This window comes from Mustela nivalis, assembly GCF_964662115.1.
Source record: "Mustela nivalis genome assembly, chromosome: 2".
Classification (NCBI taxonomy): Eukaryota; Metazoa; Chordata; class Mammalia; order Carnivora; family Mustelidae; genus Mustela; species Mustela nivalis.
In genome coordinates, this window is record NC_139021.1 from 2405036 (window position 1) to 2421857 (window position 16822).

General features: G+C 62.6%; 2 protein-coding genes across 7 annotated transcripts in view; one reads left to right on the forward strand and one right to left on the reverse strand.

The window, feature by feature from the left end:
- Positions 1-757: 757 nt before the first annotated feature.
- Positions 758-4465, reverse strand: LOC309858771 (uncharacterized protein C8orf90; the record flags this gene model as incomplete). Its single annotated transcript, XM_082719072.1, has 2 exons — positions 4384-4465; positions 758-1233 (listed from the first exon to the last, which is right to left on the reverse strand). The coding sequence occupies exons 1-2, from the start codon at positions 4448-4450 to the stop codon at positions 758-760; spliced, it is 543 nt and encodes a 180-aa protein (XP_082575198.1). The 5' UTR covers positions 4451-4465.
- Positions 4466-12621: 8156 nt separating this feature from the next.
- LOC309859665 (maestro heat-like repeat family member 5) overlaps positions 12622-16822 on the forward strand; it is a 66306-nt gene continuing 62105 nt past the window's right edge. For all 6 annotated transcript variants that reach the window (XM_082720615.1, XM_082720618.1, XM_082720619.1 and 3 more), the window contains exon 1: positions 12622-12843. In XM_082720615.1, the coding sequence (XP_082576741.1) occupies positions 12695-12843 (149 nt within the window). In that variant the 5' untranslated portion in view covers positions 12622-12694. The remainder of the gene's footprint in view (positions 12844-16822) is intronic.

Sequence of the window (16822 nt, forward strand, 5' to 3'; positions counted from 1 at the left end):
GCAGAGGAAGCGGCCGGCTGGCTGCAGTAGACAGGCCTATCCCCACGGAGGGTGATGTGCCCAGGATGGAGGCTGGCTCACCATGGTTGTTCCAGGCCCACAAGAGGCATTGGAGGGCATAGTAAGAGACACCCCTTCTCCCCAGAGCCAACATGGGAGGGCAGCAGGAGACAGCCCTTCTGGGGACAGCAGCCAGTGGCATTCTTGCCTTAGAGGCCCTTTCCGGGTCTTGTCCTCTCCCCCGCCCACCCTGCACGCTCCACTCCTAGTGTCCCTTTCTCTCTACCCTGCAACCTACAGCCCTTCCCTCTGCCTGTCCCCAGACCCTGAAGCCCCTGTGTCTCTGAAAAAGGAAAAACCACCAAACTGGAAGCCGGGTATACAGACAGATCCCAGATGATCCTGGGAGGAGCCAGAACCTCGGTGTCCTGCCGTGTGGGATGGGTGCGCTACTCCCCACCCCGGGGCTGGGGCCAGGATCCCAGCGTGCAGGCTCTGCGGGTGGACGCCAGGCCCTGCCACCCCCAGCCCGGGTCCCGGCCCTCGGACAGCCTGCCCCTTTTGCCATGCGGATTTCACTCCCTCACTCACTGTCCGCTGGAGCCCCGTGTGGATCCCCCACAGCACCGGTGACCGGGCCTTGGCCCCAGGGTCAGCCCCTTTCCCGCCCCAGAGCAGCCGGCAGTCTCGGGCCGTCCAGCAAAGAGCCTGGGTGGGCGAAGCAGGGCAACACTTTATTGGCCGCGTGGGGCGCGGGCTAGCCCAGCCTAGGGGCGCCGCCGGGGGTGGCGGCGTCGGACCCCGAGGGCGCAGTGAAGGTGGCGCCAGAGCCAGGCCCGGGCGCCAGCAGCAGCAGGCCCGGCCTGGGCGCGCCCGCGCTGGCGTAGCTCAGGGCCAGACGCTCCAGGTGCCGCTTGCGCACTGCCGCCTGGGCCGTGGCGTGCAGGGGCCGCAGCAGCGCGGGGGGCGGCGCGCCCGGGCCGCGCAGCAGGAAGTCGAAGCCCGCGCGGTCGTGCGGGTCGTAGAAGAGCGGCCCGCGGGCGGGATCGGGCCCCGGCGGCCAGGCGAACGGGAAGGGCAGCGTGAAGTCCTCGGTGAGCACGCGGATGGCGAAGTCGTCCTCCTTGCCCAGTGCGCGGTAGGCGCGCCCGATGCCCCGGAAGTGCGCCGCCCAGAGCTGCGCGTCCCCGCCGTAGATGTCCGGGAACGGGGGCTCCGGGGCCGCGGGGGGACCTGCCGGGCCCGCGGGCCCCGAAAGTGACAGAGAGCAAGTGACCACGTGCGCGGGCGGTGCCGCCGGCGGGAAGCAAGGAGCGGGTGCAGGAGCCTGAGAACCTGCCTCGGGGCTGGGCCTGGAAGGCGGAGCTGGGGCCCCAGGGCTGACAGGGGAGGCAGGAGGCGAAGTCCGGAGGAGACAGCGCCATAAACCAGGAGGGCAGAAAGGCACCGAAGCCTGGCCGCAGGAGTAGGCCATTCGGTACTGCTTGGGTGGAAAGTTCCAGACGGGGAGGAGCCCGGGGAGTTTGGGCAGGCCTCCTGAACAAGCTGGGCGCCCTGGGCTCAGCCCGCAGAGGGGCTGGGGAAGGTGGTGTGGCCCCTCTCCCTTGAAAATTGATCCTGGGCTGCCCAGAGAAAGGACCGTGGGAGCCCAGCCTGGAGGCGGGATGGGGCCCCGTGAGGATGAGGTAGGGACATCGCCAGGAGAAGTCCTATCAGGAGACTGAGAGGCCAAATGCCAGGCCTTGCAGATGGAGATGGGAGGAGCCGGGGGTGACAGACGGTTCCCAGCCTGGCACTGCCACCTTGTGACCCAGGAAGAGGAGCAGCCCCAGGGGATAGAGGGGTCTAATTGGGCAGTGAACTGGTTCTGTGTTTGCTGGACAGCCTCCCCTGGGAGCACATCAATCATCCTGTGCCTCAGTTTCACCCTCTAAAATTTGGGAACAATCAAGCCTGTTCTGCCAGCCTCACAAATGAGAAGGCATGGAGGAACCTACTTTGTCACAGGATAGTGACTTCCTAGCTCAGCCCCATAGATGTAGCAGAGCCTCCAATCTCCAGATGGTAGTGGGGTGGACGTGGCTCTGAGCAGGGCGGTGGACGAGGCCAGAGGGGCTGCTTCAGGAGCCACTGTGCTCAGCACCACGGACAGCTCCGAGACGGGCTTGGCAGGGCCCACCACCACCATGGGGCTGAAGGGTCCCGTCTCCATCCCGCAGCCTGCTCTTGGGGGAGCTGCCGGGGTTCAGTGCCAGGGGGTGGGGCAGGGCTGTGGGGTGTTGCTGTGAGTCGGGGATGAAAAAAAGCTGCAGAGAAGAGAGGAGCTCTGGATGCAGCCCCCAGGAAAGGAGAGGGGAGAGCCTTGGCCACCTTCTGAGCTGCATTTGGCCAGGAGATGGTTGTGGTGGTGCACACAGGTAAGGGGGTAAGGGCAGCAGCAAGGGGACCATGAGGCAAGCAGGGTGGTAAAGCAGGTGAGGGGCCGGTGGCTCGACCACAGCAGCGGTGAGAAACGCTCAGATTGTGAGTATGGCTTGAGGGTGCGAGTGCAGGATTTGCTGGTGGAGAGGGTCTGGGAGGGGAGAGAAGGGGAAGACAGTGGACCCAAGCCGCTGGAGGAAGGAGCGATGGGATGGCTGGGGGTGCGGGGAGGAGTCAAAAGCCTAATTTGGGGCAGGTGGTGGCCTCCAGATGGGCCAGGGAAGAGGTATGGAGGACAATGGGCTTTGAGTCTGGAGTTGGGGCAGAGGCTGGCGGCTGGAGCTCTAGACATCTGGGAGATGGAGTTGAACGAGGTGCCGGGTCAGAGCATGGAAGCCAGGCAAGGAGGAGGGGCACGGCTGAGCCCAGAGATGCTGATGTGTCCCGTCAGACGAGGCCTCAGAGCTGACCCCCAGTCTGGCAAGCAAGAGGTCATCGGTGACCTTGAGCAAAGCCACTTTAGTGAAGTGCCGGGAAGGAGGGGCAGCTCCAGCAGGCTCTCGAGGAAGTGGGGGGGGAGACGGGAAGCAGCAAGTCTAACTAACCTTTGTGAGGAGTTTTGCTATAAATGGGGAGCAGAGAAGCAGGACGGTAGCTGAAAGGGAAGTGGGGTCAAGAGACAGGGTACAACAGCATGCTTTTATGCTGCTGGAAAGATCTAGCAAGGAGAGAAGAAGTCACGCTGCTGCAGAGGAAGGTGGGGGCCGGCCCTGAGCAGGCAGGAATGTCCGCCTTGCTGGCCCCGCTCTTCCTCCTCTCCCTGGCCTGCTGAGAGCAGGGATTGGGTGGACAAAGCTGTGGGCACTGGTGCAGGTGGGCTGGTGCCTGTGGTGCTGGGGACCCGTGGGAGTCCTCTTCCGATGGCTTGACTTTCTTGAAAGAGGGAGCGGGGCCAGCAGGGGAGTGTGAAGAGGGAGGGGGCCGGGCCGAGGGAGGGGTGCAGTGGGAGCCGGCAAAGACCAAGGCCCCTCAGGCTCACAGTCAGGAATTTAAAGAGCATTAGCAGCGGCTGAGCTGATCCCCAGCTCGGCTCAGCTGTATGGGTGCAGGCGGGGCGTGGGCGGGGAGCTGGGGGGTTGCCAGGCTGGTACAATAAAACACAGAGGGCCCAGGGAAGGAGGGTGTGTGTGCGGGTGTGATGATCAAGGCAGAGCTGGGTGAGCAGGGGTGGGGGAGGGAGGGAGGCAGGGCAGGTGGGAGGACGCAGAACGTGCTGGAAACAGCGGACTGCGGCTCACCCAGGAGGGCCAGGATCCTGCTCTGAGGGCCTGAGCCTGGTGAGACTCCCGAGAATGGGGTCAGGGTCAGGCTGCAGTTTGGGTGCTGACAAGGCCAAGGGCATGACAAGGGCGAGGGGGGGGGGGTTGGGGAGAGGGTTGGACGAGATGCCCCAGAGGAGTCTGGGAGACTGAGGGGCCAGAGTGGAGGAAGGAATCACAGAAGCTTGACCACCGAGAAGGAGAGGGAGTCAGGCCAGAGTCCCACATTCAAGGGGGTGGATGACTGTCCCTCTCCAGTAGGGGTGATGGGTTTGGACTTCTGAGGACCTAGGATCCAGTGACAGGGGATGTAAGGAGGCAGTGGGGGAGGGGGACAGAGAATGGTCTGGAAGGGCTGAGGAGTGAGGAGAACCCTGGCCCACCTCCAGGATCAGGGACCCAAGGGCTGCAGGAGCCCTGGGAGGGCTGTAGGGCAGTGGTCCTAGAGGACAGCAGGAAGAAGGGAACGGTAGGGGTGAGTCAGTGCCCCCACCCTGGGCCTGTCCCGCTGCGTGACCTTGACAGAGCTCCCCCGGCCCAAGAAGAGAGGGTGGGCCGTCTGCTTCCTCTCCCACATCCTCAGAGCCCCAGATGCCAAGGACACCCCCTTCTCCTCCATCCCTCCCCCTCCCTTATGACTTACCTAGAGTGGCTGCAGGAGGAGGGGGCAGACCTACAGGGCTGGGGTCCCCCGAAAGAGGGGAAGCCATGTCAGCAGCCTGGGGTCAGGCTTGTTTACCTGGCTGCCCAGGAGACCAGGGCAGGGGCCTTCTGGGGGAGAGAACCTTGCATTTAAAGGGGACCCACCTGGAACCGGGCTGGTGCCAGGAGGGAGAAGGGTAAAGGGGTTGGTGGCCCCGTCCCCCCACATCCCTGCAGCTCACCTGGCCCTGCTCAGGAGCCATCCGACCCCCCACCCAGCATTCAGAGCCCTCTGGGCCCCTCCCCACTCACCCACCCATGCCTCTTCTGCCCCTGCCCCCAGCCCCTCGCCCGGTGTCCACAGCCCCCATCCTGCATGCTCACAAGGCAGCAGAGCCTGAAATCCCTCCCCCCGCCCCACCCCTGTGTTCAGGGTCCGAGGGGCTGTGGGTCAGCAGCCCCGTCTTCAGCAACTCCAGTAGTTCCGAGAAATGGGTTGAACCTGGACCCTGACCTCAAGGGACCTGATGGGTTCAGGTTCTTGCAAAGTGGACCAAGTCCCGGTAGGGGAGCAGGGATGTGAGCCGTCCAAAGGAAGGGAGCCCATGACACACGTGTGGTGTGTGCTGACCACTGTGGGACAGCCTCCAAGTGACCTCACCCTCCAGGGGTTCATCCTGGGGAGGGGGTTTCCCCAGCACTGCACCTGCCGGGGGCCCCAGCAGCCGTCCTTGGGGAAGATGGGAAAGCACTGGACACCCAGCTCAGACTGTCCCGTGTGCACTGAAGGCCATATGTGCCCAGGGCGGTGCCACGCGTGCCCAGGGCGGTGCCACACGTGCCCAGGGCGGTGCGTTATCGCACCCCACTGTCTGCCGGAAGAGCACAGTGACAGGTGAAGGAGAGGGCACCTTCCAGACGCCCAGCCCTGCGTCTCCACACCTCTACAGCGAACTCACTCTCATCCTCCAGGCCCCACCTCACGCTGCCTCCTCCAAGAAGCCCTCCCTGCTTGTTCCGTACACCACAGAGCCCACAAGGCCCACTACAAGTCATCGGGGGCGATGCCTTCCTTGGTTAGAGACCTTGGGTCAAGTGCTACCCTCGGGCCTCAGAAGGTCGTGAGCAGGACGTTGGGGAGGACACAGTTGCAGGTGAGAAGCCGCTGCTCCATCTTCTCTCCAGCGGGTCTGGACACATCTGGGCCAGAGCTCTGGCATGGTCAGCCCAGCTGCAGTGGGAGGGCTGAGACCCTCTCCCCCAAATGAACTGAAGCTCACAGGTTCCCGACACCCTCAGAAAAGCAACTGAGGATGGGATCGGGCTGGGCTGGGGTTCAGGAGAGGAACCTGGACATGCTCACTGCAGGTTGGGCAAACCACGTGACCTCCCTGGGTCTCAGTTTCCCCAGGCATAAAACAGGGCTCAGGCCGTGATCTCAAGGTCGTGAGACGGAGCCCGGCTTTGGGGTCCCTGTACTCAGCAGGAGGTCTGCCTGGGTTTCTCTCTCCCTCCTCCCTCACCCCCGCTCACTCGTGCTCTCTCTCAGTAAACAAATAAATAACATTTTTATTAGAAAAAAATTAGTCTCCCACCAAGGAGGGATGATAGAACACAACAGAACTGGGAATGTGACCCGGTGATGAAGAGCGGCCCCATCCCCATAGACTGGCTTCCTGATGACCTTGGGACAGGCTCTCACGGTGGAAGAACCCCCGGTCCCTGAGCCAGTGCGGCCAAGGCTGGAACTCTCCCCACCCCTTCCCTGCAAGCCCTTGCGAGTGCGTCTGACGCTCAGCAGCAGAGAGGACAGGAGTACACAAGTCAGTCCCCACACTGCTGTTCTACCCCACGCGCCCTCCAGTGTGGGCCCAGAGCGCTGGTTCTCCCCCACTGTGTCTCAGGCATAGCACCGGCCCTGAGGAGGGTTTCCGGGGCCTGGCCTCCAGCCCAGACGTCCCATCCCTGAGTGCCGTAGCAGGGTCCCGAGAAGCAGCAGCCCAGGGCCCCATCAGCCCCTGCACAACCTGCCTCCCACCAACCAGCCCCTCCTGAGCCCCTGGCCAGGCCGGCGCCCAGGCTGGATGTGCCCTCGCAGTGCTCGTGGGGCAGGAGCACAGCCAGCCGTAGGCCTGACAGTCAGCCAAGGGCGAGTGGGGGGCCTGGATGTCATGTGACAGTGTCCACTTTCCATCAGCCCGTGCTCCAGACACACAGGCCCCTGACCACCAGCTCTCGAGACAGGCGGCTGTGCTGGGGAGCGACTCAGGCCTCCACAGCGTGGGGTCCGCCGGGGGGGACCATGATGCCATCACTGATGTCCATATTCTGCAGAGCATCCCTGGGTCCCGCCGCGGACCAGGACCCGCTGCACCGCAGCCGCCCCACCAGGGCGTATCAGTCAGGGGAGCTGCAGAAACAAGAGCCGCCGGTACCGCAGCTTCAGGGAGACGGGGCGCCGTCCCTCCTGCAGCGGCTGTAACAGGCCTCCAGGCAGCTCTGCTCCCCAGCGCCCCCCCCAGGTGTGTGGGCTTCTTGCAGCTGTGGCTCCGCCCCTCCAAGTGTCCCCTGGTTGGAGGACACGCTCCATGGCTCCCCAGCCCGGAAGAGGAGGAAGAGGGGCAAGAGGCCGTCCGGGCCAGCAGCTTCCTTGTAAGAGCACAAGGGGAAGCTGCTCTTGGAGCTCTAACCCCAGGCTGAGAACCGGGTCCCACGGGCCCTCTTGGCTGCCGGGAGGCTGGGATACCTGGCCCACACCTGAGCCATCAGGTGCCAGCATCTGGAGGGACAGCTTCCAGCTTGCTGCAAGGCGTCTTTGCCTGGCCTCCCCAAGCTCTGTGTAGGTTCGCTAGTGCTGCCGTGACAGTCCCCGCCAACAGCATCCCGGGGACGGGGACGGGGACAGACCGGGGTGTCCGTGAGGCCGCACTCCCTCCGAGGGCTCCAGGGGAGGGTCTCTTCCTCACCTCTCCCAGCTCCTGGGGGGCTGCTGGCGTGTCTCCTTCATGGCCACGACACCCCACTGTCTGCCTCTGTGGTCACATGGCCTCCTCTTCTCTCCGTGTAGGTAAGCGCCCCCTGCCTGTCTCCCAGAAGGATCCGCGTGACTGCATTGAAGGACCACCCGGAAAACCTGGGGTAATCCCCCCCATCTGAAGCTCTCTGACTGAATCCCAGCCACAAAGTCCTATTTTGCTGGACAGGATAACAATTCCCCGTTCCGGGGATTCGAACATCGACGGCTTCAGGGGCAGTATTCAGTGCCCACCAGACCTTAAGGCAAATCATTTGAGGACAAGAGGTCACTTGAGAAGCCAACGCAGGGCACACTGTGGGGAATAGAAAGAGGCTGAGCCAAGCTGTTATCGGGCAAGCGGCTCGCTCGGGGACCCAGCACGGCTCCATCCCACCAGCCAAGGCCCTGGCACCTTCAGCCAGTGGCTTTAGACCCCCCTCGAGGAAGACAGGCTGACATTGGACCCCAGCAAGAGGAAGGCCCTGGTGATGCGGGTGCAGAAACAGTGACCTCTGCTCCCAGGTCCCCACCTCTGGGAAGCCTGCAGTCTAGCTGGAGAGATAGTGAAGACGAATCAGAAAATGAAAGAATTATCAATCGTGCTAAGGCTGGAGAAGGAAACTGTCAGAGAGGCGGGCTGTGGGAACACCCCCTGTGCTAGTCTGTGGTCCGAGACAGCTTCCTGGGGGAAGTGACTTTGAAGCTGAGGTTAAGGAAGGACAGTATGTCATGAGAAGGGGGAGAAAGAGGGTCTGAGAAACCCTTTGCCTATGCAAAGGCCCGGTGGCAGGAACAAGGAACGGCCCAGGAAGCTATGTGGCTGGTGAGCAGTGAGCTCACCAGAGAAGGGAGGACACCAAGGAGACTGGGGAAGCCAGTAGGGGCCAGTCCCCTTCTCTGGCTGGGAGTCAAGGCCAAAGCATTCCTCCCGCCACCATCTCGGCCACCTCCCTCCTCAGTAGTGCTCCCGCTGCGTGTCTTCCTTGCTCTGCCTCCCCATCACTAGAGAAGGAGGTGCCTGTGTCCTGGAGAGGCCGGCCAGAGTGTCCGAGAGGAGAGAGCAGCAAGGGGCAGAGGCTGGTGGGGGACACCCCAGAAGCAGAGACAAGCACGCCCCGCAGGACCTGTCCGGTGCAGCTCGGAGCCCCAGATAATCCCCTCCTGACGTTGCCCCCGCCTCCGAGTTATTTTTAAAATCTCATTTTCAGAAAGTGGAGGAAAAAACCTTTCCCTGCTTTTTCGGTGAAAGGTTCAGATAGGAGTCTGGAACGGGGAGCGGACCCTGGAAGACAGGGCTGTCCTGGGCAGCGCACCTGCAGGACCTGGGGCCTCTGCAGACCCAAGGAGCGGGACCCTCCCGGGGCAGCCTCCACAGAGGAGCCGGCTGGCATGTTATGGGCACCTACCAAGGGCTGGAGCATGTAGGGAGAACTCCGGGTCTCCACCTTCCTGGGGCACGGGGTCTAGTGGAGACCATGGCAATGAACCAGGGACCCACGGCTGGCTGGTCGGGGCCAGCAGCCAAGGCCATCTGGAACAATGGCAGGGGGTGGGGGACAGGGAGGGTGCCAGCAGGTGGAGGACCGCGTGCGTGGGCAGAGCAGAGTGAGCCTGGGTGGGCTGGCAGCACCCAACGGACCCCAGGGGCCGGGGAGCCCAGGGCCTGGAGGGGGGCACGCTCAGGAGGGAAGGGAGTAACCCCTGATCCGGGAAGTGCTGGGGCCGGAACGGGAGCCAAGGGGCCCCAGGCCAGAGGGAAGGAAGCCACATGAAGGCCTAGAGCTTGAGTCTGGGACCCCCGCCCCGCATTCCAAGCTACTTGAGGCTGGACCCCTTGTGCTCAGCGGGTTTAAACATCCCGAGAGGAAGTCGGGTGGACGGATGGGGCCATTGCGCTCCTGGGGGAGGGTCCTCTGGAGGGAAACTTGTCTGCCCAGCACCTGCTGTCAGTACCCCAGCCTCCCCCACTCCACCTCCCAGAAGGGCCCAGCTCCCCGGAGCCCATGTTGAAGCAACCTCAAGCAGGGAGCCCAGGGAAAACGGGGGCCTCACAGAGGAGGTGGGCTGGGTGGAGGGGTCTCTGAGAGCAAATAGGGGAGAGCAAGGGGTTTCTTTAGGGATCGCCGTCACCGCGGGCGCAGGGACCAGCGCTCGGGGTCCCTCTGGGCTCCCTCTGGGCTCCAGCGTGGCAGGATGAGGAAACGGATCAGATGTGGAAGGCTGTCCGAGGTGGAGGGTGAGGGCTTCGTGCTAAAACTGGATGTCACAGGAGGGCGCAGATGGGCCCTGGAGAAGGTCCTGGAACCTGCCCAAGCAGAGAATGTCAAGGGCAATCCAGGGGAAGGCGTCTCATCCAGTCTGGGGGGCTGACCTGGTTGCAGCTGGGAGCTGGGAGGGGGTGGGGGTAGAGGGGCTGGGCCTGGGTAGCGGGTCAGGGGCTCGGCTGCTAGACCGTCCCCCACCCACCCTACCCACCCCACCCCCCACCCCCGTGAGTCCCCTCCTCTCTGGGACACTAACAGCATCCCCTGGTGTGGCCCCCGGGCAGGAGCGGAGCTGGAGGCAGGTCTGCAGAGGTGTGAGGTGGGAGCGAGCTGGAGCTCTCCCCCAGCTGCCGCCTCCAGTGGGTGATGGTGTCAGCACCCCGAGGTTGCCCAGGGTCCCCTCCCCAAACGCCTTCTGAGCCGGGAGGGCTGCGGGGTGGGGAGCGCTGCAGGGATGCCTGGGCTGAGACCTGCCTGGGCCCGCAGCGCCACCTGCCGGCCACATGGCAAGGCACGAGCAGGCGCCTCCCGCAGGCCCCACCTGCCGGCTCCCTACGGGGGGTGGGGGGGTGGGGGGGGAGGCAGACGGTCCGCAGGCCTCCCCGGCGCCAGGGCTGGAGATCCTGGCTCCACCACGGACCGACCTGTGACCTCCGGCCCGGTTCCCACCCTCTCGGAGCTGCATCCCGGTCCAGGCTGATGAGCACACCAGCGATGGGAGGCGGCCCCCCGGGGCTGGGAGCCCCCGTCAGGCAGAGGCGGTGTCCCCGGGGGGGAGGAGATTCCCTAATTTCTGGCAGGTTGGGGTAGGGGGAGACCAGCATGCGGCAGGACCCAGCCAAGGGGTCCTTGTATCTTGCCATTTGCAGGGTGAGGGGTTGGGAGAGGGGGGCAAATGTGAGATTCCAGGTCCCCGTGTCCCCTGGAGTGCAAGCGGGTCCACAGAGGAGACTCCCACCCCCGGTACCGGGTTCGAAGTTCCTGGCCCTCCAGCCTCCCCTGAACCCTGGAGAGACAGGAGCGCCCCACCCCTGAAGACCTCCATTTTACCCGCCCAGGACTTGCCTGAAGTTCTCCCCCAGAAACGAGGTCACAGAAAACCCACCTCACCATCAACCAGGGCACTGCAGGAACCTAAAAGGCCCAGCGGGGCCCTGAGAAGGTCAGGGCCAGAACCTGCGAGGCCCCCAGGGCTAGTCCCCTTCTCTGTTTCCTCCCTTCTGCCTGGACCCCTAAAGGGGGGCATGGGCAGCCCTCGGGGGGCTCCCCTCCCAACCCCAAGGTCTCACTCTTGGCCCCAATTCCAAATTCCCAACTGGAGGAGGGACCGGTTGGACCCTCTTACCCAGTTGTCCTGGCAAATGTCGGAAAAGGCCCTCTCCGAAGAACTAGGGCTGCGCGTGTGACACTGTGGGTGTCTGTGGAGGACGCCCCCCCCCAGCGAGGCTGACTTCGTGCTGCCAGGGTGACACGGAGCCCGGCAGAGGCACGGGGTGGGTCCCCGCAGGTAGGTCCCTAGCATCACGTGACCGCTAGGGCACCGTGAAGTCTAGTCCAATACTCAGGAAGTGATAAGTTTGGGGTATTAGCACCTGTTTTTGATATCATGCATGTAACTGCGAGCTTCTGCGGCTCTCTTTAACAGCCAACTCTCCACATTCCTGAAAACTTAGGAACAGTCAGGAGAGCCATTTTGGGGCTGCCCCAGCACAACACCTCTGGCCAAGGCCACCGGGCAGAAAGGTCCCCAGGACATACCCCAGAGGCACTGGAGGACAAGCCTCGGAGAAGGGCAGCTCCCCCAAACCCTGTTCTGGCAGCTTGGCAGGATCCGGCTCTCTGGATCCTCCTTCACAAATGAGCATCTGGGAGCTCTAGGCCAGCCCCCTCGGCGCGCTGGGACAGAGGAACTCAAGCTCGGGCTTTCCGGCAAACAGGGCTAGGTGCAGACCCTCCATTTCAGAGCCACCTGAGGACCGGCTTCACCTCTGGGCCTTGGGGGAATCACAGTTCCCGCCGCCTGGGCTTGCGGTCAGGTGTAGGACTCCAGGTGATGAGCTCAGAGAGCGCCAGGGACCCGGGGAGGCCTCGATACGCCTACCATCGTCCTAACTCACCTCGCCCTCTGCGGGCCGTCTCCCCCAGCCCCTGCCACCTGCTGCAAATCCACACACCCTTCCCACGGGAGCGTCGTGGGGTCCGACCCCAGTCAGACCCAGCAAAGACGTCCACAATGCCCAGTGGCTGGGCCGAGCTGGGCACCTGCCCTGCGCCAAGCACAGCTCCCAGAAAAGAAGTTTGAATGTCAAAAGCACCCAGGGGAGGGTGGGCATTGCCAGCCCCCCATTTAGAAAGAGGTCGCGGCTTCAGGGAGGTCATCCAGCCAGCGGCCCCGCAGCTGGAGTTTGAAGCCCGGGGGTGCGCAGTGGCTGTCTGCTGTCTGTGAGACACAGGGCTGTTTCCAGAAGGCAGGGCTGCCTGCACCGTGCGGCCGCAGGGGCTGGAGCCCAGGGCTTGCTGGGCATTGGGAGATGCTCATGGGGCTGCAGGTAGATGGCCCAGCCACAGGCCCCGGCCCCAGCACTCCCTTGTCCCTGCAACAGCCTCGCCCTCGGTCCCCCAGCTATAGTGCCTCCAGCAGCCGAGTGTGGGGACACGGGGCCATGCTGGGACCTGCTTCTCTGCAACCTTGCAACTGAACTATGGCCCCATGTGATGGGGGGTCATAAAGAACTTAATTCTGCCACCTTTCCCTGGTACAGAACATGTATCTGTCACCTACTGCTGTGTAACAGATGACCCCCCCCCCAAAATGCATCAGGAACCCACATGCACTGTGCCCAGGACAGTGTCCAGTTCCACACCTCTGGCCCTGGGAAAGGGCCATGAGCACTGGAACCATTGTGACCTCGGGCTGAGGTCAGGGCCGCCCGGGGTGGGGGAGGGGGAGATACAGAGATAGGGCTGCCCCACCGGGCGTGAGGACAGAGCTGGAGGCTGGGGCCTGTGGGTTCTCCAAACCGCACCCCAACATGGATGGGCAGCACTCGGAAAAGCCACACAGCCACACCACGGCTGATAGGAGGTCATCGACCACGTCCCAGAATCCCGGGTCAGCCCAGCGCCAGGCTGGGACATGCGGGAACCCAGAAGGGGACGCCCGAGGCCCTACTTCCCACAGGTACCCCGGCTCCTCCACCGTCCAGAAGAGCGCCTCCCTGCAGGGCAGCAAGGGGCGCCCCCGGGGCGCATCTGGGGCTGAGCTCCCTGAGCCAGGGAAAGAGGTGTCCCTGCAGCCAGGAACAGCGCAGGGGGTAGAGGGGAGGTGGGCAGCGGCTTTGGGGTCGAGCCCCACCTGGCAGCCCTTGACTCGGTGGAGAGGGGACTGGGAGGGAGGAGGCGTCCGAAGGTGGCACGGCTGTTGGCTGCCTGTGAGGCTGGCACATGTCACCGCCCATGTCCACACATGCTCGCTGCAGGAGTGAGTGAGGGCACAAAGGGACAGATCGACGGGGACAGATGGACGGACGCTTCCCGGCGCCTCTGCTTCTTATCTGCAGAATGGGCAGCCGCACGATGGCCCGTGTCCCAGCAAAGACGCAGCGCACCCCAAGCAAGGCTGTTGCAGCAGGGCAGGGGCTGGCGGGGGCAGGGCAGGGGCTGGCGGGCTCCCTCCCCTGCCACCTCAGACCCCCGGGGCGCCCTCCCGGGGTGGGGGAGGGGGCCTGGGGCAGCCCAGCTCTCCAGACTGTCCCTGGGCGGGTCCTGGAGCAGGATTCCCGTGCGTGATGCCCATGGTGGTGGCTGTTCCAGAAGGAGCAGCCTCGTACCTGCTTTGAACTTGGTTATTTCGGTCTGCACACAGTTGTCTCCATGTGTGTGTTGTCAGGCCCGTCTCCTCCTCTGCCACATCTTGGATCACTCCGAAGGCGAGAAAACGCTCCCCGCTGCGGCTGTTTGCCTGACTGCTTCTGTCGTTTCTCTGTATTTAAAAATATATTCCGTTTTGGTCGTCACAGGGCTAGATGCCGTTTTAGGGCAAGATATGGGCCAAGAGCTGGTGGGGGACACTGAGCCCTCCCGGTGCAGAGGGGAGCCGCGCTCCAGCCCTTGGGGACGTGCCCACGGAGGTAACACCAGCCGGCCTCCGTTGGAAAGGCCACATGTTCTGGGAGTGGCAAGGAAGGGGCTGGTGTTCTGAGCGGGGGTGGGAAGGTTCGAGTGTGCACTGAGCCGCGCCAGCCAGGATGCACGGTTGGGGCTCAGGCTGGGTCTGAACCAGCGCCGTCCCACAGAGGCTGTGTGTCCTGGGACCCAGATCGCTAAACCTCTCTGTGTCTGAGCACCCCTCAGGGTTGTGTTGTGAGGACAGTATGGAGTGTGACAAGGTGGGGTGGAGGGTCCGAAGTCAGGTGGTGAGGGGGGCACCCATCCCCCTCCGGCAGGACGCTCTGTGCCGCTGCGGCTGGTGCTCCCCACCCCCGGACGCCGTCATCCAGATGTCGCTCACTCCAGCCACCCAGCACCCCCACCCTGGGCACCTGTCGGACAGCGTCACCCCAACGGCACCCCAACGGCCAAGGCTCCCCGACCAGGCTGTCTGACGTGGCCCCACAGCTTGTCCAAACCCTGTCCCTGCTCGATTTCTCCATCTCACTGTGCCCAACTGGCACCGGACAGAGTCTGTCCTTCCCCTCTGCCCCAGGACGCGAGCACAATGAGGAAAGGCCCTTCTGTGCCTGTCGTTCAGATGAACCCCCGGGGCCTGGAGCAGGGCCTGGCACGCCGCAGGCCTTTAATAAGTCCTCACTGAGGGAAGGAAGGCGGGAGGGTTGAGGAGGGCCCGGGAACCGCGGAGACGGCCAAGGCCTCTGCGCCGACACCTTGTAAGCGCGGTCATCCGGCACGTGCCCCGGACACGGGAGCTTCCTGAGGACCGTCTGGCTCAGCGCAGACACGCGACATCTCTGGCAACCCCGGGAGCGTCCCCTGCTTGGCCACCTGGTCCCTGGTTCCCCAAGAGGCAGACGGTGGGGAGGGTCCTCAGTTTGGGCACGGCTCTGGGATGGAGCGAGCACGAACGCCATCTGGGAAGGGAGCTGGAGGAGGCCAGGCTGCCAGGAACGGCTCCAGGAGCACAGGAGGAGGCGGGTCTCGCTGTGCGGAAGGCCCCCCGAGGCAGCGCGTCTCAGCCTCGCCCGCTCACTCGCGCCTTCTGTCCACCTTCACTGGCAGCCTGCCTGGGACGTTCTGGGGACCGGGGGACAACCAACGCATCCCCAGGGACACCTGGGAAGGAAGAGGGTCAGCGGCTGGTCAGCCGCGACACCAGGGAGCGGGCGCAGCCAGGGAGGGCCCTGAGTCAGCCGGGGAGTCGGGGGAGGCCCCCCCAGGATGCTCTTTCCAGGTCAAGAAGGCTGAAGGGTGGGCCTCTGTGCGTCACCCTGCAAGGGACAGGGAGAGAGGAGGAAAAAGGACCCACGCTCTGGGCAGCGGGCCCAGGAGAGCAAAGGCCGACCAGTAAGTGGAATGAGCTTGGACGACAGGAACTTGGCAAGGGCGCGGTGAGGGAGAGAGCTGGGGGCTGTCGCGGGGCTTTTCCAGAGAGGAGAATGCGCTGCTGCTTTGATACATCGCTCTGCTGGTCATCCCAATACCTGGTGAGCACCTGCTTGGGGTGTCAGGCGCTGTGTAGGTGTTGGGGAATACAACTGGAGACAAGACATTAAGATCCCTGCCCTTGGGGCTACCTTCCAGTGGGGCAGACGGGCCACAAACAGTGGATGTAATAAAGTAAGTTGGTGACAAGGTTAAAAGTGATGGGGGAAAAATCGAGCGGGGGTAGGGGTAGAAAGAAGAGTGGGGTCAGGCTGCTGTTTTAAAGAAGTTCATCTAGGGGGTGACCATTGAGCCAAGACTCGAAGGAGGCGAGAAACCGAGACAAGCAGCTCTCTGGAGGAAGGTTGTTCCCCAGACCGAAGGGTCAGACTGAAGGGTGCAAAGGTCCTGAGGTAGAAACATGCCTGGCGGTCTGAGGATCAGCAGGAGCCCGGTGTGACTGCGCTGGAGTAAGCAAGAGAAAGCAGAAGGAAATGAGACCAGAGAGAGGGTGAAATTATTTCTGTTCTTAGAGATCTTGCTTTTTTTTTTGTTATGGTATAATTTATGTAGAGTAAAATTCACTCTCTTTAGTGGATAATTCTGAACATTTTGACAAAGTCATACAACCGTGAATCTACTACCACAAGCAAGATAGGAAACGGGTCTTACCTTCCCCAAGATCCCACCCCCCGTCCCCTTTGTGGTCAGCCCTCCCCCAACTCCCCATCCTCAGAGGCCACTAACCTGTGTTCTGTTTCGTTGACCTCCTTCAGAAAGCCATCAGGATGGGCTCGAGAGCGTGGCTTTCCGGGCTTGGTTTCTCTCACATGGCCTGATGAGTCTAAGAACCACCCACGTTGCTGCGTTTCTCAGGGATTCCTTTCTTTTCCTTGCTGACTGTGTTCCCGTGGATGTAATACAGTTTCCTTACGCACTTATCCACTCACCAAAGAACGTGTGCATATCTTCAGTTTGGGGTTCTTACACGGCCATGACAAACGTTCGCATGCAGATTTTGCGTGAAAGTAGGTTGTGACTTCCAGGAGTGGAGGAGCAGGGTCGGGGTCAGCCTGCTCAGAAAGCACCCCGCCTGCTTTCTGCACTGGCTGCACCGGCTCACAGCCTCACCAGCTCTGTGCGAGAGGTCCAGGGACCCCAGAGCCTCACCAGCACTTGGTATTTTCAGGCTTTCCCCCAGTTTTAGCCATTCTGGTAGATGTGTAGCAATATCCCACTTTGGTTTTCACTTGTTTCCTTCGTGAAGAATGATGTGAAGCGCTGGCTGTGTGCTTCTTTGCCATCTGCGTGTCTCCTTTGGTGGGACGTCTGCTCACATCTTCTTTCTGTATTTTGTTAGACTTTTTGTGTTTGTGCCTGAGTTTTTATTTTGTTTCATGCGTTATTTATGTGTTCTGGATACGGATCTTTATGAGATAGGTGATTTGCAAATATTCCCTCCAAGTACACAGCTCATCTGTTCATTTTTTTCTAGATGTCTTTCAAGAAGTTCTTAATTTCGATGAAATCCAACTTAATATTTTTTCTTCTATGGATTGTGC